This window comes from Neolamprologus multifasciatus, chromosome 1 (genome assembly GCF_963576455.1).
Source record: "Neolamprologus multifasciatus chromosome 1, fNeoMul1.2, whole genome shotgun sequence".
NCBI classification, from domain to species: Eukaryota; Metazoa; Chordata; class Actinopteri; order Cichliformes; family Cichlidae; genus Neolamprologus; species Neolamprologus multifasciatus.
The window spans coordinates 28,794,577-28,816,375 of record NC_140439.1 but is presented as its reverse complement, the minus strand read 5'-3'; the positions used below and the strand labels follow the sequence as shown (position 1 = coordinate 28,816,375).

The window sequence follows — 21,799 nt, the reverse complement described above, 5'->3', positions numbered from 1 at the left end:
ACACCTACGTTACAGATCAAATCAATGCTCCTCAACAACAAAGGCTCTGTATTCTTTAATGTTTGGATTAAATTAAAAAAAACAAAACAAAAAAAACTCCCCAACATGACCCAAAAATCATTTGCCAAAGAGCTGGAAATGTTCCACACAAAATGCCACCACAGCAATCTTTTATGTTTCTCAAGCAGATTACAGATGGGGAAGGAAAGCTGTAGGACAACAAAATGCTGAATGTGTCAAATTCTTAGCCGACTTCAGGAAGTGGGGTTTTCATGTTTGACATTGAATACACAAATTTAGCCGTAACACAAGTCTCACTTCATAAAACCATGTTTGCTGAACTATTGCTGCGTTGTTCCATTTTACATCACACAAATACAGGGCATTGTGGGTATGTGCAAGAAGGTAGATGTTCTACACTTTTAGTTGTGTAACAGACAGTGTCATTCATTTTGGAAATAAGGGAAGGATATTTATATATATATATATATATATTGCGAAAACCCAGGTCTTATGCCAACTGTCAGCAGCAAATCTGAACTTATTTCTTCTAAGAAAGAGAAGGTTTTTTTTCATTATATTGTGATTTGCTTATGTGATCTTGCGTCAGTTGTCAAAATTAACTTGAAATCTACACTGCACAAAAAGCATCCCTATGGAAAAGAGACAGCTCTTTTGTAAAAAAGAAAAAAAAAGAAATCTCGCCTGATTAAAAAGTGTTTGTAAAGAGTTAAACTAAACATTCCATTCAATATAATTCTAGACTAAAAACACTCGGTAACGTCGGTATGTACTGTCTACATACACTGTTTCATAGGATAAAGTTCTAAGTATATAAGAGGATGCCTAGCTCTGATTCAGTGCAGCTAAAGGTTGCTCTCAGCAGGATACCTACTCCCTGGGTTTTCCTCCTGTGCTGTATAGTCACTGAGATCAATGTGTTCTTTCACCGTACTTCACAGGGTACATGGTGTTTCCAGCAGACAGCAGATGCACACAGTAGTCACAAAAACAGCCAACCTTGCCTCACAACTTAGCTTAATCTCTAAGGAATGTCTCAGTGACAAGATTTCAAGGCACCGGGGCTCTCTATTGGTCTTCCTCTTTTAAGCAGCAATTTCTGACTCCCAGGAAAATCCTCTGGGATCAATCTGTAATTAGGAAAAGAAAAACCCTCAAGCTTAACTAGCCAAAAATGAAGTCTAGGAGCATGTAAGTCATAAAAACAAGGTTGCTCTAAAAAAAGAAAAAGAAAAAAAAGAATCTCAGCTTTAATAAGTACTCAACAAAGTGGGGCAATGTGGGTATGAAGTATTGGACATTGTCCTTCCTAAAGGAATTTTTTTATGCCACTTTAAATCACCTCATAAAGTGTCACACCAAAAATTCACACACAAACTCACACATTTAATGATGCTTTTCCTTGCACTACATTTAAATGACACACTGAAATCAGCTTCAGGTTGTTTTCTCTGTCCTTTTTAAGAGAGCCATAGTGAATGTTTACCACTACAGCTCTGGAAGAATGTTGTCCTTTCTTTGGTCTGTGGCACGTTGTGACCATTTGCCCCGGTGAGACATGCCAAGGAAAATACAAACTGCTGACTTTGATAACGGGGAAATCTGATTCTTTCTGCGTGCACTCTATCAAGGCAAGCAGCAACCAAACAGTTTCAAATCCCAAGTGAATGTGTTTACTAATGACTTTTCTCACTGAACATTGTAGAAATGAGGGCCTCAGAGTGCATAACTGATTTAGAAGTATTCACTGACAAAAGCACACGCAGTTCTGTCTTGCTCGGGAACATGGAATATACTCTCAGCATGTCTTTTGTGCATTCAGGGGACTGAGGGAATGCACAAAATGTAGAAAAGGGAATGAGGGGTGGAGAAGGGAGGACTGTTTGTTTTTGATGGGAGGAGGGTTTTGAACACTGTTGTAATTGACCGTAGTTTGATATTTCTTTGGGTGGGGTATACAAAACACATTTTCTAAAATTCACCATATAAAGAGAGAACTGTGTTGAAGGATGATATTATTTCATTCATATTTGAGAATAGCTTATATTACATTGAGCATATCCCATTTATATTCACTCTGTGTTCACTCTGCAAGGTCCACTCAAAATGCCTTTCAAAATTAAGAAGTGCTTTATGCTACCAGAGGATATTTATTGTGTGGCTTGCATCAGTGGTTTTGTGACAACTCCTGTAACCAATTAGGTAATTAACCATCTGCACAAGGGTGCTGTAATTTCAAAAGTTTTAAAAACAGAGTGTCAATTTAACAAGCCTCTGGAGTAGTCAAGGTCACACTGTCTATATTGGCTTATAAGAATTCACGCAAGGATAAAAGAAAGATGTGTTACTATGTCTGAACTCCTTTGAAGATAATAATATTGACTCTGGGGAAGCTCATGTAAGGAATATCACTAGCACTAGGGCCATGCAGGACCTCCCCTTAAAAAAAAGGAAAAAAAAGTTTGAGATTTTTTTTCACAACCCGTTGTAAGCAATCAGGCAAATAGAAGCTTGCAGTCGTGCAGTGCACAGGCTTTTCTTTTTTGAAGGCAGAGAGCAATGCTCAGTCTACTGACAGGCGAGCTAGAAGACACACGAGAAGTCAGGGCATATTCTCATAGCACTAGCAGAGGGTAACACCAATAGTGGGTCTGCTGAACCCCATTTTCACTCTCCTGGGTGTCATTGCTCCTGAATGCACATTCAACCTCCTCTGCTGCTGGCAGTGAAGAACCGCAGATGCACTCAACCACAGGCTTTTCAACTCTGCATCTTTCTCAACACTTGCACCAAAGCTCTACCCACGGGAAGAGGAAACACATGTTTTATTGACAGAACTGCAGGTGGTTTAAGTTTGATTTTCTGGTGGACTTGGAAGGTATTTTTTTGTTAGTTTGTTTTTGTTGCTTTTTGGTTATTGTTGTTTTGTCTGGTTTTCTGGGAGGTGTGCTGTCGTTGGAGCCAGTATGTTTTCTATTTTTGTGGCATGTTTGGCATTCATCCCGTTGAGTTCAGGGCAGGCTCAGGTTGCCACACAGACTCAGGGACAGAGCCAGGGTGAAGGGCAGGACAGCTCTTCCACCCCGTGGAGGCAGGTGATTCAGTGGGAGAACAATGGCCAGGTTTATAGCCTACTGAACAGTGGAGCTGAATACATTCCTGCTGGGGAAGGGACCCAGGACAGAGGTTCGAGGGTGGTTGTGGCAGATTCTCGTCCACGCTCTTCACGCAGACCTCAAGGAGGCAATGTCCGCAGACAGGCTCCTTCAAGAGGATCCTCTGAAACTGTCCGTGGACAGGCAAGGCATCCTTTTGGCTTTGGACAAGTGCCTGATAACTGGAGACAAACCACAGGTAGCACTGGAAGTAGCCAATTCCAGGGATCCTCTAGCAGTCGCTTCCGGCCATCTACAGGCTCTTCCTCAGTATCATCATCCTCTTCCTTTTCTTCATCTTCATATAACATACCAGCCTACCCACAGTACCCATTGCCTCAACAGCCTCCTTTCCAACCAGTGCCTTATGACCCCAGTTTCGGGGATGTACCAGTCAGGAGCTACGAGCCCCCCTTTCAGCCTGTTATTGGTGGAGCGTATGGTGGAACAGGATATGGCACTGGACGAGGGTATACTGGAGGTATATATGGAGGTGGTTTGGCCCCTGTGCTCCCAGGCTCTCCGTCTGACTTTACTGATGATGGCTATCATTACTACCAGTCATATGGCTACGCATCCAATCCTGTGGTGCCTGCACGTGCTCCCCAGCTGCCATTTGCTGATGGTCTGGACCGCAGATACACTCACAGTCTCTACAATGAGGAATCTGCTCCTGCCATTCCTGCCCCTGATGCCAACCAGGCCCCTCCTGTGATAGTAGACAGATCAGGACCTGCTAATCAACCTCCAGTCAGGAGCCCCCAATATGAGCAGTTTCCTCCATTTGGAAGACCCCAGCCTCCCTTTGTACAATCCGTTCCCTCAGGCAGAAATTCTCTAAATTCTGCTGTTGAGAACCCTAATTCGAATGGCGTTAGTGTGTACCGACCAAATCAGAGAGGTAAAGTATGGTTTATTTTGTCATTGATAAACTAACACAGTGTATCTTTCATTGACCACTTTGGTCAGGGCATTTAGCTACATCTTAATAATATCAAACTAGGCTGTGACACAAGTGAAATGGCTTTAGATCCAAGATTGTGTTTGGTTTTCAAGGAAATCTTGAAGCACTTATTATATTTGACATTTTCAGTTCAAACCAGGCACATGTTCAGTTCTAGGCATTCACCCAAGGTATTTCAGTCTGTGAGGCAAAAAATGAAAAGCTGGCCATCTGATCTCTCTTGTTGCTCTAGATATGAATGCAAAATATGCAAGACCGAGAGTAATAGAAAGGCCACCACCCTTTCAAGTACACCGTAATGTTTTTCCAGTCATCTTCTTCACATGTTTATCAGAAATCTTAAGTAATTGGAATGAAACAGCTGTTTAAAATTCAACTTCTTTCAGTTTACAAACAAAGAAAAGTCGACACAAGGTTCATCTTTTCCCACTTGTATGGTTATTGAAACCAGGTGCCGAGCAAAGGCTGCCAATGTACAGAGAGCAGACACAAGAAACCCTGTGTTTTGTGTGGGGGTGTGCTGTGCTTCTACAAAGTACACTGGTTCATGAGGCGTGTGTAGTTTAGTAATGATGGTGGTGACCTCATAGGAGGGGGCTGGTGACGGGGTGTTGGTGGCTACCTCCTGGGTTTGATGGCAGTTGAGGGGAAACAAGGGAGGGTGATACAGTACTTCACCACTCCCTTAGGGGAAGGGAGAGTGTGGAAAGTCCCTGTAACACATGGGGTCCATTGCTTCAGCTACAGAAAATCAAATAAATATTTAGTAAAAGTCCTCGGGGGAAGTATGAGGAGGGTCAAAGCATGCAGTGAACTGTCTTTGAAATGTTTATTTGCCATAGGTTATGATTTCTTTTAAACTATTAGCAATTAATAACACTCATTTTCATAAATTATTCAGCTCTATGTAGATTTTGAAATGACTTAGTTCAATGCAAACAACATGTGTGTCTATATTCTGCGTGCCAGAAGCTGTGTCTGGTTTGAATAGGGAGGAGATGAGGGCCTCCAATGAGATTCTCAGACTGTTAATGCAGGTTTATCGTTTTGTTTTACTCAATAATCTGCCATACTGCACAGCAGTCTCTCTAGTGTGCTGTACGCCTTACAAGACTCATTCATTAAATACTCTAGAGCTGGGAGCCATTTCCAAGGCACAAAAAGCCAACATGTGTGCAGATGCCTTAGTGCTCTCAGTAATCATTGTGATAAAGATTCAGTCACTGGGAGCTGTTGAAAAGCTGACATTTTTATTGCACTGCGTCACGGCAAGGCATTAAACTGGTACAGTATCATAATAACTACTCTGATCTATAGTAAAGTTGTGTTAAAGGTGACGTAAGAAGAGAAGTGTATTTACACTGCCATTTTTAAATTCAATCGTGTATTGTATCAGACACTGTGAAGCACAGAATACACACCAAGTATAATCTGTATCAGTTGCAATAACAAAAATTCTCATTACAAATAATTTCTACTAAAATCAGTTCAAAGGTAAAATACCAAGCACATAGAGGTCTTAGGTTAAGCGGAGGTGGGCAACATGGTAAATGTCATCACTGGCAACAAAAACATGAATGTACAAATAGCTGCAGTTGTTTCTCAGGTGTTAACACTGATTGTAGTGCACAACCACCAGCTTGAATGCCAGATAATATGCAGCCAATAGGATGTGACATACTACAATATGTGGCCCTAGAACCATATCTGCAAAATTAGAACAGTTTAACAAGTTTGTTCCTATATTTCTTGACCCACACTGGCTATGAGGCACTTTACATGAGCCACAACCCAGGCCTAGAAAGAGGAAAGGCTTAACTCACGTCTCTGCCATCCTCAGCATATAATAAGTTTATCAAATTATGATTAAAACTGAGACATATTTGCAAAATAAAGGTGATCAACCAAGGCCATTTACTTTATATTGCCACAAATGTGATTTTGTCTGTGTAGGCTTTGTGTGCCTCTAGTTTTGGAAGCTACTCCTTTACAGTGTTTTTGTGAATGCTATGTAATCTTCAGTGTTTTCTGGCAAAGAAATCTAACCCAGCTTTACCCTTATAGCTCAATATTCATATTCTCATATTCACCAGCAAAGCCTCCTACAGTCAGGAGTGAGAATAATTATACAGTAACTTGTACAGTGCTGCAGTTATTGCATTCATTACATTCAGGCATACAAGGAAAAGATTTCAACATCTCACTAAAGTTAATCTGTAACATTCTCACTGACCACCAAAACTAAAATGTTTAATAAACATGAAAATGCACGACATAGATGCCATATTGCAAGGAGAAGTGGAAAAGATAAATAAACCAACAAAGGAATGTTGGTTTATAGTTGGTTTAGAGTTAACCATGTGGGTCAGATGTTGTGATTATGATTCAATATTCAAATGAGAACACTGAATTTTAAGTATTCCAATCTTTTTGCAGTAACAGCTCTAGCTCAACATGGGAGTATCTAGAAAGGGAGACCTCATGTCTTTTATTATCCTATATTCGATGGTATAAAAAGCTTGGCAAGATTCAGTTTCTTTTCTCTGTGCCCCACTTAGAGTGTAATGTGCGGCTTTGTCACATGCTGTTGAGAGCCGATCAGCTTTGGCGTCTCAATACACTTTATCCTTCTGAAAGAGACCCACTTTCACATCTCAAAAGATTAGGGGGCAGAGAACAAAGCCTTCCTAGGGTGAGGAGAAAATATTTGGAGTTGAGAGTTCTGTTGGAAAACCTCTGTGTTTCACACTGGTTTACAGTGTTTACATGGTCTGGCGCAGGAAGTCTTCTCCTGTCTTGTATGTGTTCTTCAGAGAGAGATGTCAGATGGGATATTTACACAGCCTCCTCAAAGGGAAAGTCCTTATTTAAACTTGCAAGTTGGGGGGGAAGACTCACCTGGATGTTAGATGCCAGGACATTTCTGTGTATTTTCCACAACATGCTACAACTAAACACATTATTGTGAGTCCTAAATCAAAAGATATGTTTGTTTGTTTGTTTTTTACCCCCATTGCACTCACACTACAACATGAATTAAAGATTGCACTTGATTTGGTGATTTCCAGGCTTAGAGGTCAGAAGGTTTGACTTTCAGTTGTTTTAACAAGCTCACATTTAAATGTGCCTGGCCTTTGCGAACCAAACAGAGATAGGTGATAAGCCATGTCAGAGACCATTGCTGGCAAGTCAGGCCTGCTTTTTTTTTCTTTCAACTTATTCCTCAGTTTTTCTAAAAGATGTGGTCAGTGACCCACTTTAAAAACAGAAGTTGGTTTGAGATCATTGTTGTTTTGCCCTAGCACATACATTACATTCTCTCGCTCTGTCTGGCTTTCTCTATGTATCACTGATTACTTTGCTACATCTCTTAATCTTTGTCACTTGTTTTGAGAAACAAAAATAGTGAAAAACCTGGGCTGAATTGCAACCAGCCCTTCTGTAATACTCTCAGACATTTCCAAATTTAGCCTTGTCCCTAGCAGGTATGACTTGTCTGTTTGTTACATTTAAGGTTAAGCTGAAGTGACATGTTCATGTCAAAATTTGTATTTTGGAAGATCACATTATATTAGCCGAGCAAGTAGGCGAGCAAGGTATATATTTTTTTCCACCTTTTAAATAAATGATACTGTATATTTAATAAGACTGACAGTATAAGTACATATAATCGGGGTGAGGCTGTATACTTCTTTTTTGTTTTGGGGATTTTGTAGATAATGGATTCAGATGTAACCCTTGTGCTCTTTGACCCCTAATTCACCTCTGTCAAAGAGGCCCCTCACAGCGAAAGTGTCTCATTAGAAAGCCATGATAATAATCTGGAATGCACAGTAATTAGTGGTCACTGGGTCTATAGTGTAACCCACTCTTGAACTGTGGGCCATGTTGCTGAAATTTTGCCCATTATGTCTTCCATCAACACCACTCCATTTACCTTTCTCTTAAAAAAAAAAAAACACGTTGAAAACTAGGTGAACTTGACAGTGTTAATGCATCTTTTTGCTTGAACTACAGCAAATTCATTACTACAGCATTTAAATTATATGTGTAAAAATATTTTTTGTTTCCAAATGTTAGAGCTTCTTTTGTAGCAGCATTGTGTGATACTGGATAACTTGGTGAATGACAACAGAGGCTGAAAAGTCTATATGTTATTTCAGGTTTGCCTGACCTGGTCCCTGATCCCAACTATGTCCAGGCTTCGACGTATATTCAGAGAGCCCACATGTACTCTCTTCGCTGTGCTGCTGAGGAGAAATGTCTGTCCAGGTAAAGACATCCTATGTTTGTTTATTCGTATATTTCTTTAGTTTTTGTGCTTGTGACAAATTCTTATTTTAAAAAGCTTAACCTTTTAATGTTCGAACCATGAAATAATTATCAAATATTGTAATTTCTTTAAAAATCGAGAGTTTATTGATTTTTTTAAATTAATTACATTTTAATTTCCATATATGGTTTTTAATTTGTATTGCATTTTCTACTAAATAAATTCAACAATAAAAGGGTATTGTGGAATTTATTTAGTTTTTTCAGACAAAAACAAAAACAAATCTGTATGTATCAAATATGATGCACTGGGCATTAAGGGGTTAAGGGCATCATTGAGCCTGTTTGCAAAAACAGTAAATGGAAACACTAAATTGTGTAGCACTTTTCATAGGCTAGAGTCCTGTCCAGGTTACACACTTTGGTTTATGCATTAACAACAAAATGTAAAGTTTTATGAAAGACTAGCATGTTTTTATGAGCTGCTTCACCTTTGGGCAGCATTAACCGGCGAATGAACCATCCATTATTTGAACTCAGCCTTCAGGATTATATCCATTCCGTGCAATAATTTCTGAAATAAATAATGAAAAAAGTTGACTAACAGCACAACTTACATGAGCTAAATCCTGGTCCCTTTAAAAGACTGGATAGAGGCTGTCCTTACTTTCATTTCTCAGTGTTGGTGAAAAGCATCCCCTGAGCCTCAGGCCTGGGCCCTTTGACTGCCTCTGCACTAAGGACACCATTGAAATGATGGAAATGTGTTGTCCCTGTGGCTCCTCTATTTGCTCTCTTCCCATCACAAGCACAGCCATCCCTCAAAGCCCTTTCATATCCTGCTTGAGTCTGCAGCAATCACCCACAGATGGGCTGTTGTAATTTGCCATACACTCCAATGTCAACAACAGTCACAAGATGAATGGCTTAGATCTTCAGTGGTATTGTGAACTCGAGGTTGTGTCTCCTTTTTCGCACAAAAAGTTAATTGTGTATAGGTTGCTTTTTTCCCCCCACTGCCCATGTTGAAACAGTGTGTTTGGAGAGATGGTTTTAATCTGTAGAATGAAATATATAGTAGCTATGCTCCTGCCTCAAAGATTTTCAGTTGGGCTCTTTTTTTCCTTGTCTTAGTTATGAGAAACAGACGTGCCTGCATCCAACACTTCCCCTCATCATTTTTGTCTTCATGTATGTACACAATTTAGCTCTGCCTATACCTCTGAGACCACTGACTATGATGTGAGGGTCTTGCTACGATTTCCACAGCGAGTGAAGAACAAGGGAACTGCTGACTTCATGCCGAACAGGCCACGTCATACCTGGGAGTGGCACAGCTGTCATCAGTAAGTGCTTAATAATGTACAATAGTGCACAGCAGGTTTTCAGATTCAGTTGAATGAATGCATTTATTTTAACCAATATATTTAAAATATGTCCTCATTGTTTTTTTAAAATTGTCAGTTTTAATTATTTCAACTTCAATTAAGAGAACATTTTTTGTTCTTTGTGCATGAGAGACAGGTATATACTATTAAGTATAATAAGAAATCCTTACAAGGATTAGTTGCTAAAAATTTAGAGTCGGAGAAGTATCAAATACGAATGGTTAATTACACTGAATCCACCAAAGCAAGAATATACAGTGGGGCAAAAAAGTATTTAGTCAGCCACCGATTGTGCAAGTTCCCCCACTTAAAATGATGACAGAGGTCAGTAATTTGCACCAGAGGTACAACTGTGAGAGACAGAATGTGAAAAAAAAATCCATGAATTCACATGGTAGGATTTGTAAAGAATTTATTCGTAAATCAGGGTGGAAAATAAGTATTTGGTCACCTCAAACAAGGAAAATCCCTGGCTCTCACAGACCTGTAACGTCTTCTGTAAGAAGCTTTTCTGTCCCCCACTCGTTACCTGTATGAATGGCACCTGTTTGACCTCATCATCTGTATAAAAGACACCTGTCCACAGCCTCAACCAGTCAGACTCCAAACTCCGCCATGGCCAAGACCAAAGAGCTTTCGAAGGACACCAGGAAAAGAATTGTAGACCTGCACCAGACTGGGAAGAGTGAATCTACAATAGGCAAGCAGCTTGGTGTGAAAAAATCAACTGTGGGAGCAATCATCAGAAAATGGAAGACATACAAGACCACTGATAATCTCCCTCGATCTGGGGCTCCACGCAAGATCTCATCCCGTGGGGTCAAAATGATCATGAGAACGGTGAGCAAAGATCCCAGAACCACACGGGGGGACCTGGTGAATGACCTGCAGAGAGCTGGGACCAAATAACAAAGGTCACCATCAGTAACACACTACAACGGCAGGGAATCAAATCCCGCAGTGCCAGACGTGTTCCGCTGCTGAAGCCAGTGCATGTCCAGGCCCGTCTGAAGTTTGCCAGAGAGCACATGGATGATACAGCAGAGGATTGGGAGAATGTCATGTGGTCAGTTGAAACCAAAGTAGAACTTTTTGGTATAAACTCAACTCGTCGTGTTTGGAGGAAGAAGAATACTGAGTTGCATCCCAAGAACACCATACCTACTGTGAAGCATGGGGGTGGAAACATCATGCTATGGGGCTGTTTTTCTGCCAAGGGGACAGGACGACTGATCCGTGTTAAGGACAGAATGAATGGGGCCAAGTATCGTGAGATTTTGAGCCAAAACCTCCTTCCATCAGTGAGAACTTTGAAGATGAAACGAGGCTGGGTCTTCCAACATGACAATGATCCAAAACACACCGCCCGGGCAACAAAGGAGTGGCTCCGTAAGAAGCATTTGAAAGTCCTGGAGTGGCCTAGCCAGTCTCCAGACCTCAACCCCATAGAAAATCTGTGGCGGGAGTTGAAAGTCCGTGTTGCTCGGCGACAGCCCCAAAACATCACTGCTCTTGAGAAGATCTGCATGGAGGAATGGGCCAAAATACCAGCTACTGTGTGTGCAAACCTGGTAAAGACCTATAGTAAACGTTTGACCTCTGTTATTGCCAACAAAGGCAAAGGCAAATGTTACAAAGTATTGAGTTGTATTTTTGTTATTGACCAAATACTTATTTTCCACCCTGATTTACGAATAAATTCTTTACAAATCCTACCATGTGAATTCATGGATTTTTTTTTCACATTCTGTCTCTCACAGTTGAAGTGTACCTCTGGTGCAAATTACTGACCTCTGTCATCATTTTAAGTGGGGGAACTTGCACAATCGGTGGCTGACTAAATACTTTTTTGCCCCACTGTACATCACACCCAAGCAAGCTGTGTTTTTGCACTAAGGAATAAAACACAAGCAACAGTATTTAACTACTGTGTGAATGGCAGTATAAAAAGCTTTATTGCAATATGGCCACATGAATGGATATAGGACTGCATATCCAACTGGGACACCTAAAAGATTCTTTTTCAGTTTTTCAGTGCGATGTGAGGTCAGCTGTCTTGGGTGTTACACTATCATGAAAACTATCATGTTGTAGCCTAAATTATCACTTCACAAATAAGGACAGACCTTGAGCTGGTTGACTAAAAAAGTCCTGTTTCACTTATTTCAGTAATCTGGCTACAGAGCAGAGGTTGGTAACCTGTGGAGTCCAGAGCCAAGCCACATTATACAAAAAATAATGGAATACAGCTGTGTTGGTTTGACCAATTTGACAAACAGAACTCTCACTGTCTTTCTCAGTACACAGACCTTATATAGAAATATGTCTTTAAGAGATATTAGGGAACTCACTAATCTGATCGCCTCATGAAGACTGCTCTAGAGACTAGGTCCCCTAACAACAAAAGGCTAGTAGCCTCCTTAGGTTCTCAGATGAGATTCTGGACATACTAACAGAGCCTTGGCTGAGGACCCCAGGCTGGCACCTGGCAAAAAAGGTGTGAGATGATCTTTACTATACTTTAGTGCAAGTCTAGTCTAGAATGTGCCTCAAAATCTGCCAATTAAATCTTCAAATCAAGTCTAAAGTTAACCAGTCCCTAAGAAGCTAAAATAGAAGTCATGTCCAGCTGGCTGCTGCATTCTGGACAAGCTGGAGTTTATTTAGTATATATATAAATTAAGCCGACTAAGATCAAATATTTATGATCTTAGTCATAAGATCATAAATATCTTATGACTATCTTATGTGATTTGAGACATATTATTCTTTTCTTATATTATATTAAATGAAGGCTGTTTTTTTTTTAAATCTCCATTTCAACAAGTCTGCTTGCTGACACAGGATCAAGGCTCTCCTTACTTTTCTCATCTTAGAGGAATGTGACTGGCCGTTAGGAGATTGGCAGTGTTGTTGCTGCTTGACATCAGTCTACATTTACACAGTGGTTCCCAAGAGGCAGAAAGCCAAGGCAATCATTCCGCTGACTGTGTGATCAGAATGACAAATCAATCAATTTTTCCTGTCAATCTATGACACCAGATCAAATTGCTGCTAAAGTATGATAGCACAGATATGGGTTACTGGGACAGAGTGTTTGGTTACAAAGAAGCCTCTTTAGGGGAAGAAAATCTCTAGCCCAGATTCTCACAATAAACTTTCCTGCCCTACATTTTTGTCAAATCAAGTGACAGTTGACAGTTTTGCTTTTCATTTCATCCACTCCTATTTTTTGCACATAGGTATCAAAAAAGGGAGCTCTCTCTGAGCATCAAGGGTTGTAAAATGTTGAAATTCTGTATCTTTATTTTACACGAATGAGAACAAAGAAATCCAGGTAGATCATGTTTTTATTCCAGTGGTGGAAGAATCAGAAGTTCATTAAAACGGTTTGACTCATTTTTCACTAGTTACTAATATAATTCTTCAGCCTGTGCTCTGTTTATCTCACTCTCATATGTTACAACTGTATTAAGCTATGTGACCTTTTTGGTCAAAGATTACAGCCACTATTTATGCAGGTGCTTTGATGTATGTCTTCATATCCTGGTCCTCCACATTTTGGAAGGCAAATGTCAGGCCACTGCTAAATAGTTCTCAAAGAACCTACTGTAATTCCTGTGTTTTATAACCCTCGCTCTGATCTGAGGAACCCTCAAAGTCTTGTTTGTTGCTAGACGAGTGGAAAATGACTCACAGCTAAGAAGGATTGGAATGTTTTGTACATTACCAATACAAGCTATTCTTGTTAAATCCCCTATATGTTCTTCCAACACTACATTCCCTATAGTTGACATAGTCAATAAGGGGATCCAAAAATCAAAAGAGGAGAGGGACCCTTCCAGGCATCTCGTCATCCAGCTTTGCTTCCTGCACCCTTTCCTTCTATTTCACAAACACATACACACACTTGCTGAAGATAATCATCTCAAGACTGCCACTGAAATGAATGCCAGTTCCAGGAACACAAACAAATGCTGTGTTTCAGCATTCCAGGCCTTCAAGTTCCCTCCTTGTTTTATACAAAAATGTGAATGTATGCACTCACACAAATTGCGTGCGTACCCATTTACCCCCCAATAAAAAAACAGGATATAAACAGCCACAGTCATCGATATTTGTACGCCAAAAGAGACAAAATAGTAATTTATGGCCTGAGTTAGAATGAAGACAGTGTTTAGCCTTAGATAACAACAGACAGGTTTCTACCTGAAATCCTTCCCTAATTGGTTGGCTCTTCTATGGAACAAATGAGTCCTTGAATGGTCACTTGCTCCATCAGTGGAAAGTACCCACTTTTCCTTCCAAGCCATCCTTCAATCTTTAATGACTGTTCCAGTAAAAGCTGTTGCTGTGTTGAAACACAGGCTATGAAGTAAGGCAAAAGGGCAATATTTATATAGTCTGAGTGTGTCTGAGAGTAACGGATCCAGTGCTTACCTCACCCGCTATAGCTGCAGTCTCCACCACGACAAAGCAATGGAGGAACTTAGCAATGATATAAAAAAAATATTGCAACTACTAATTTAAGTGTTTAATTCCTGTAATGCATAATGCATTGTTTGTTTGTTTGTTTTTTAAATTGGCATAGGCTTTTTTATTGTTTGAATTTAGTTTTCCCCTACGTTCTCCACATTAGACTACATCTATACATTAATTAATAGTTTTATAACTATAGCTACTTAGAATATAAATATTGCTGCTATAACACTGTATCTGTATAACAAATAACATCATGTAAAGAAACCCATCAACTACTCCTTAAACTTATCACTGTGTTCCAGTGCTGGTGCAGATATTTTCTTTGTAATTTAGTGTCCTTGAAAACAGAACCATCTAAACTCAAGTTAAAGAAAATGCTTTAAACTTGTATATGTAGGAAAATAAAGAAAGGCAACCCCCACCCCCACCCCCAAAAAAAATGAAACGAATTTGGCAAAGAAATGCATATTTCTATTTTTTATGTTTTAATAACTCAGTTCTTGCAAGTGCTTTGCAAAAATCCATCAAAATAGTGACCCAAAAGTAGGGCTTCCTCATCAACATCAAATTATGTTGTCACCTCTCAATGCAAATATGCACATGCCTGCTTGCACCACAATTATGTGCACAGCATGCTTGTAAATAGCGAATAGCATCCTGGGTCACTTTGACATGTGGGAGATGATCAAGCCACATAGCAGTTAATATTGCAGATGATTTCAAATGGACCGGCTCATTGACAGAGTCATAAACTAAGAGCCACTCGGTTGATATTCCGGTTCAGTTGAGATGATCAGTGGTCATGTGCATCCAGGCTTTCCTAAGCTGCTAAAGCTGTGCAAACACACAAACACAGAGGCATAGCAATGTGTTCATACTGTGACACACAAATGACACACATTGATATGTGCATGCACGCTTAAAAATAACCATGCTCAAACAAAAAAAAAAGCGTAAACACCAACTCACACCCACACACACTCACGCAAACACCTCTGATCTTGCCGATTTGTACAAGCTAATTAGTAACATTCATACATCATTAGGGTGCTAATACCTTGCTTCAGCAATGCTTTATTGTTGTCATTAATTAGTATCATTACCCTTTGATGATTTATGATGTGTTCAGTCAAGGTGCAACGTCAGTTACAAAATGTTAACAGCTGAGGTCACCGGGCTGAATAGACAGTGCATCAATTCAGTTTTTGTCTTAGAAGTTTAAATTTGAATTACTTAAAATTAAGCAAAGAAGGCAAAGCAATTACAATAGCAGCATAATGGCATTAATAAACTAATTGTAATTTCTCCTATAACACTTTACCATGGGGATACACTGTATAACTGCTAATATTAGCATTGGTTTGAACTTTTTGACGCCCACTTTGATTGTTTGTTTGCTCATTCTGACAGACATTACCATAGTATGGATGAGTTCAGCCATTATGATTTACTTGAGGTCAGTACTGGTCGTAAAGTGGCGGAGGGACACAAGGCTAGCTTCTGCCTGGAGGACACCACGTGTGACTTTGGTCACCTGAAGCGATATGCCTGCACTGCTCACACTCAGGTAATCCAAGAAACAAAATCAGAAGTGGATATAATGGCAATTATTCTTTGGTGGTTCACATCATAGTTATCAGGAACCATGCCAATATCCCTCCTCTGTACGTATGCATTTTGTGACTAGTCCACCTGTAAAAATGAAATAAACATATCAGTATTTCACCAATACATAAATCTGACAATTGATGTAATAGTAAAAAATGGTCCCTGATGAAATTTAGCTTGTTGATGTTACATTAGCAATAAACTTCTATGCTCTGTTCATGTTTATTAGATAATCCAATCGTATTCACTTTTTGACCATTACAGCTGTTTTTGGCATCGATCAGTATTCCTTACGACCTCTCTTTTTGCCTCTGTTTCTTCAGGGTCTGAGCCCAGGCTGCTATGATACTTACAATGCTGATATTGACTGCCAGTGGATAGATATCACTGACATCCAACCAGGAAACTATATACTAAAGGTAAGAGTCAAGTGAGACTCAGACGTGCATGGGTATGGCAAGTTAGCGAGCAGCACAGGAGTACATTTCATAGAGTGAGAAAGGGTCAAGGCCACCAAAACAAATTGATCCAGGTCATGAAGTTTTTAGGTTTCTTGTTATCTGGAGTTTTTCAGGTTGCAGCACCTTATGGTTCAGTGCCACTGGTTTCCCATCTATCATATTGTCTGTTGTTCATGCATATTTTATTTAATCAATATTGCTCCAATGTCCACACAAAAAGATCTATACATTCAGTTGAGAGTTATTCATAATGCAGTTAAGAATATTTTATTCTCATCTATACCAGCGCCATTGTTTGCAGCCAGTGTTTGCAATGATTTGTGTTTATGGTAAATTATAATCTTCCCTCTTTGTTTAATCTCCAGCTCCAGGTTAATCCCAAATTCTTGGTGCTGGAGTCAGACTTTACCAACAATGTGGTTAGGTGTAACATTCACTACACAGGACGGTTTGTTACAACGAAAAACTGCAAGATAGCACAGTAAGTAAGACATAATGTACGACATTAATTCACTGCGAGGTTAATTATTGCATTTGTAATGATCTCCCAATTTAAAGACCTTTCCCTGGAAAGAAAATGCTTTTGTTAAATGGAAACTGAAGTGAAAACTTTAAATCAGGGTTTGTGTCACTTTCCCACACTGAGTTACATTAAATCATATGATAAGGTGGCGGCTGAATGCAACTATCTGAAGAGCTGCACAGTGTTTTGAAGTACTTAGTGGACTTAATGGGTTCGTGGTTGAAATATTTGATGATTTAATGAATTATGCTCTCATTCTCCCATTAAGATTAAGAGCCTCTGAAACTTTGATATTCTCCCTCAAAGGGAGATGTAGGGGTGTTGAACTTGTTAATAGTGCTATTAGGAAGTGTATCATTGCACTCTGAATTACTATTATATCCTCTTGAAAAGACTTTATATAAAGAGGTTTGAGTGCTCCAACTAATCTCCCTTTGTTACATTGGTGCAGTGAAACAAAACCTTAAAATATGTTTGCCAAAGCATATTCACACTAATAAAAGCTGGATATAATAGCAAACTATAGTATAATAGTTTTTTTTTAACTGCTGATACCAATAAAAGATTTGTATGCTGCCGTCAGGTGCTAAAAGTCCTGCTGTCATAGATATCAATATATCAAGTGTCCTTATCTGCACTTTTTCTATCTTTTTCTTTATCATCACTTTATCTGTGATCACATAAAAGAGATGTCTATAGTTACATTTTAATCCAAATGACATGATTTATGTAAGTATATTTTGTAGCACTACACTAAGAAATGGTTATTGTAATAAAACTAAAGTGCTCATCTTAATCTTAATGTTTTAGCAGAATGGTACTAAGCTTCAATAAGTGCTAGTGTAGTTTGTGCAGCATTGAAGCAGCATAATGAAACTTAGTAAAGCTAAAGGTGCAGTCTGTAAAGCAGAGCAAACATTCAAACTTGAGACCCTAAAAGCTCGGATATTATTGCAAAAGTTATATATTATTATTGCCTGTCAAACTTTAAATTTAACCACTGAATTACAGTTTGATGATAACAAAAAATGTAAATCTTGCTGAAAATGACAAAGTTTTTGAGGGCTCTCCTCAGCTCTGGCACTTATTTCTCTTCTTCATCTTACTTAAAAGCAGTGCACCTTGTTCTACAGCCAAGGACTACATACAACTGTATTGGGCACATGAAGTTACAAGCTACATTTAAAAGACCAAGTCGGTGTAGTATTTGGCTGACTACATGGAAGCTTATCCTCGAAGCTAATCAGCCTTTAGAATAACATTAGAAGTAGGTGAAATAAAGCCTCATTGTACCTCAGCTACTCTATCACAAACCAAAGTAGATGATGGACCACCAGTCTCTGTCTCAAAAGACAGTTTATATAAACAGAACAATAAAAGGTTTACATTAGATTGTTTAAAGTAAACTGAAAATCAGCATTTTGTGAGTTTTGCATCTGACCATGACTCACACTGTCTGCCAATTTTACTTCAGGCTGCAGATGCAAACAACCCCCAGACGGCAGAAAGAAAACAGAAAACAGTCATTTAGATAATATTATTGTGATAGCAGGTTTGAACCTCACAATCTTAATTTGTTGCACAGAGTTTATACCTTAAAAATCTTTTCAAATAGCATTTACTTTATTAAGCTAGCTGGATAGCTGACACATATCCCCTTTCATAAAGCAATTATTCTAATTCAGAACAATTCACTTCAGTTCACAACAACAGTCACTTCAAACCTCCCATCACCTCAAAGAACTACAGACAAAACTTAAAGGTAGAGTACATTTACAACTGTCTCAACACTGAAATCCTCATGTCAACACAACTAATCATTAATGAAGGTCCTAAATATGTATGCATTAATGAGTATGAGAAAGATACAGCAAAAAGGAAAGTAATGACACTGGTGACAGAGCATCTCCAAATTTCTCTCCCAAGAATGTAACACAGATGTTGTTTCTTATGTGTTTGTCTTACAGGTCTTGATCAGACACTGGAAGGCTGCCACATTAGAGTGACCCTGATCGCTATTCCATTGAAATGTGAATGGAATCCATTTCTTGTTTGTTCATTGTTGCCGTTTGTCTCTGATTTTTGCACTGTTTTGGGATCCCAGGCAGACAAAAAAAGCATAGGTTCCACCAGCAATCAGATTGTGCTGAGGTAGTAGTACAAGTATGCACTGCTGCATAATGCATAACGCATGTCAGTATGCCAATAATGAACCAACAGTTCGCATCCCTGTAATCTGTTCTATAATATTGCCCACCCATTTACATATCTCATATTGCCACGGTACCAGTCTGGCTTGGTTACATGCTAGGACACATCACTGACTTTCAAAGAGGTGTTTATGTTTGTGTATATCCACACAAATATCTATGCTGTGCCACCCCCGCAGAGTGGCTTTGTTTGAATTATAAAAAGCATGAAATGGTGCCCATGCTGAAATGAGTGTTCCAGACAAGTCAGGGTTCAGCTGGAATCCAACAAATAAAATTAGGGGACAAAGTCTTCCCAGGTGCATTCATCCATGCAGTGTGGGGGCAGACAGAGATGCCCAGTGACTCAGAAGAACTATAATGTGTTAGTTTTTTCTCTTTCTCTCTCTTCACTGCCTCAGTGGATCAGGCTGGAATCCTGTGACTCTCTGGGCACATCCTGTTTAATGTTGTGTTAACAGCAAGAGGAAGACAGCAGGTCATATTTTCATTTGGCAACATCAAATTTGAAGTCAGCAAAAAAGACAGACTGTCAGTAGCGGACATAGTTTTCCTCCAAAACCTCAGATATTTGAGTTATGTCCTCTTTTCTCCTTTCTTATTTCAGTTTAACAGTAACAGGAAGCTCAGCTGGCAGAAATCGGTTCTTTCCAACAAATAAGATTCACAAGCACTATACTTACACTATCTTGTGGTCTCTTCTTCAATCACCAGCACTGGTCAAGTGATACATAGGTCATCAATACCATGTGAAGAATGTGTATACAAATATTCCAGAGATGCATGTTTTTAATAATAGATATTATTTTGTTGTATCCATTTCGATCTGTTACTGTAATTGTGAATTCAGTGAATACCTATATTTTTTCCTTTCTTGATAATCTGAATTATTCAACTAGTATATGTTGTTGGAAAAAAGACAAACTACTGCTATGCCTTAATATGATAATGCAGAGTGCCAGAAAGCTGTCACTACCTACCTCTCCAACTCATGAGCTGTTGTTTTGAAATGATATCCCTGCAGTGGTTTACCATGGCTGCCTACCAATCTGTTACAACACACAGGTAAAAACCATAAATCAACTGGCAATATCATTGAGCACGCACTCCAAATTATGACTTTAGAAAAACAGCTTTAGTCCTTCTGGATCTCAGTCCTGGTTGATTTGACAATAAATGCTGTGTGTTTATACTATCTATACTATCTAAGGATAAGATTTGTTTACAATAAAGACAAACAGACTCATATTTTTTTCACTGAAGTCAGTAATAGCTAGCATTTTTCAATAATACCATTAGCAAACCATGGTTAGATTTTCTACATTCAGCCATGTGCTACGATGAGGCAAATCAATCATCCTACTTCATCCAATATTTACAACTGATCTACTATCAAAAAAAGCCAAAAAGAACATTATTTATTTTTTCTCTTGCTGATGCAATTTTGATGATTGATTGTACTTGATTGTACCTAAGAGAAAACTTGCTTATTTTTGCATATTTGTGCGCATGCACACTACAATAGAAGTTGCCCCATGTTTCGCCAGAGGTGCATTTTTTATTGTGAAGCAGCAACAGTAGCAAATGTTCTGTAAGCAGTAAGTTAATAAAGCATAGATATAGTGTAGAGAGAGTGAAATGTGAGGATATGCAGTGAGATAAAATTACAAACAATAATGCTGGATTACATGCATGCATGGTTGCCCGTGCATGCATGTAATGATATAATTGGATTTAAGCACAGACTCACAGACCCTGCCACTAACAATAGCAGTATTTTTATAGAGAGATAAATACATAATGTAAAAAGATTAAATGGGTTTTGCACACAGTATTTCAGTCATAAGTAGTGGCTAAACTTGGGTTTCATAACTAGAACATCTTACATGTTACTTTAATATTTAAGTTTATATTTTTGGGAGGGGTAAGAATCTGGTTTCTATTATGTAATTGTTGGCCAAATGACAAAGCACCAAAATGTGATTTTTACTGTTATTTTTTTTGTGTGTGTGTTTTCAAGCTTTTCATATCCAAATTTCTGTGCAGGTCTTTCATATTGTTCTATAAAAGCTTAGTTCTTTAATCCAGTCTGTAGATCATGATCGTACTGTACACTTGCCAAGAAAAATCCAACAACTTGTGACTCTGACATTCGGTGGTAGCTTATCTGTAGGTTAACATGCAGCATTTTTAACCCGTCTTGAGGCTGTGCCGTATTTTTCTAACAGTGAACACCTGTCAAAAATGCCTTGTATAATAAAAACATTTACATGTTTGCTGTGTGCACATAAGGTTGATTATATGCACTGCTCTTACAGCAATAGTTGACTGTGCTTCATGCAGCAGGTTTGCACGTGAGCTCACATGTAGCATGTGTCACCTGATCTAAGGGAAATGCTCTATGACAAGTGTAACAAGCTACTGAATTCACCTCCTTCGTAAGAGATTAGCTGTGATATGTTTAATGCACAAAGGCATTTTCCCAAGTACTGCATGTTATTTTGTCAGGCATAATTCTGGCTTGGATGCAAATCTGACCTTTACAAGTATAGAAAAATACACCCTTCATATAAGATACTGACAAAAAAAAAAAAATGAATGCAGCTGCATGGTGACACCAAATGAATCAGTCATGTAATCAAAAAACAAACTGTCGGCTCGTAGTGTTTTGAGTGGGAGAAATGTTTCATCACTTCTTCAGTCTCAGCTGAATCC

The 21,799-nt window shown here is 39.0% G+C and overlaps 1 protein-coding gene across 1 annotated transcript; it reads left to right on the top strand.

Annotated features, from left to right (window-relative positions):
- The first annotated feature begins 2,494 nt into the window (after window positions 1–2,494).
- On the top strand, window positions 2,495–21,360 carry loxl1 (lysyl oxidase-like 1). Its single transcript, XM_085154770.1, has 7 exons — window positions 2,495–4,077; window positions 8,304–8,412; window positions 9,621–9,758; window positions 15,693–15,849; window positions 16,214–16,309; window positions 16,717–16,832; window positions 18,842–21,360. The coding sequence occupies exons 1-7, from the start codon at window positions 2,988–2,990 to the stop codon at window positions 18,846–18,848; spliced, it is 1,713 nt and encodes a 570-aa protein (XP_085010896.1). The 5' UTR covers window positions 2,495–2,987; the 3' UTR covers window positions 18,849–21,360.
- Window positions 21,361–21,799: the final 439 nt, after the last annotated feature.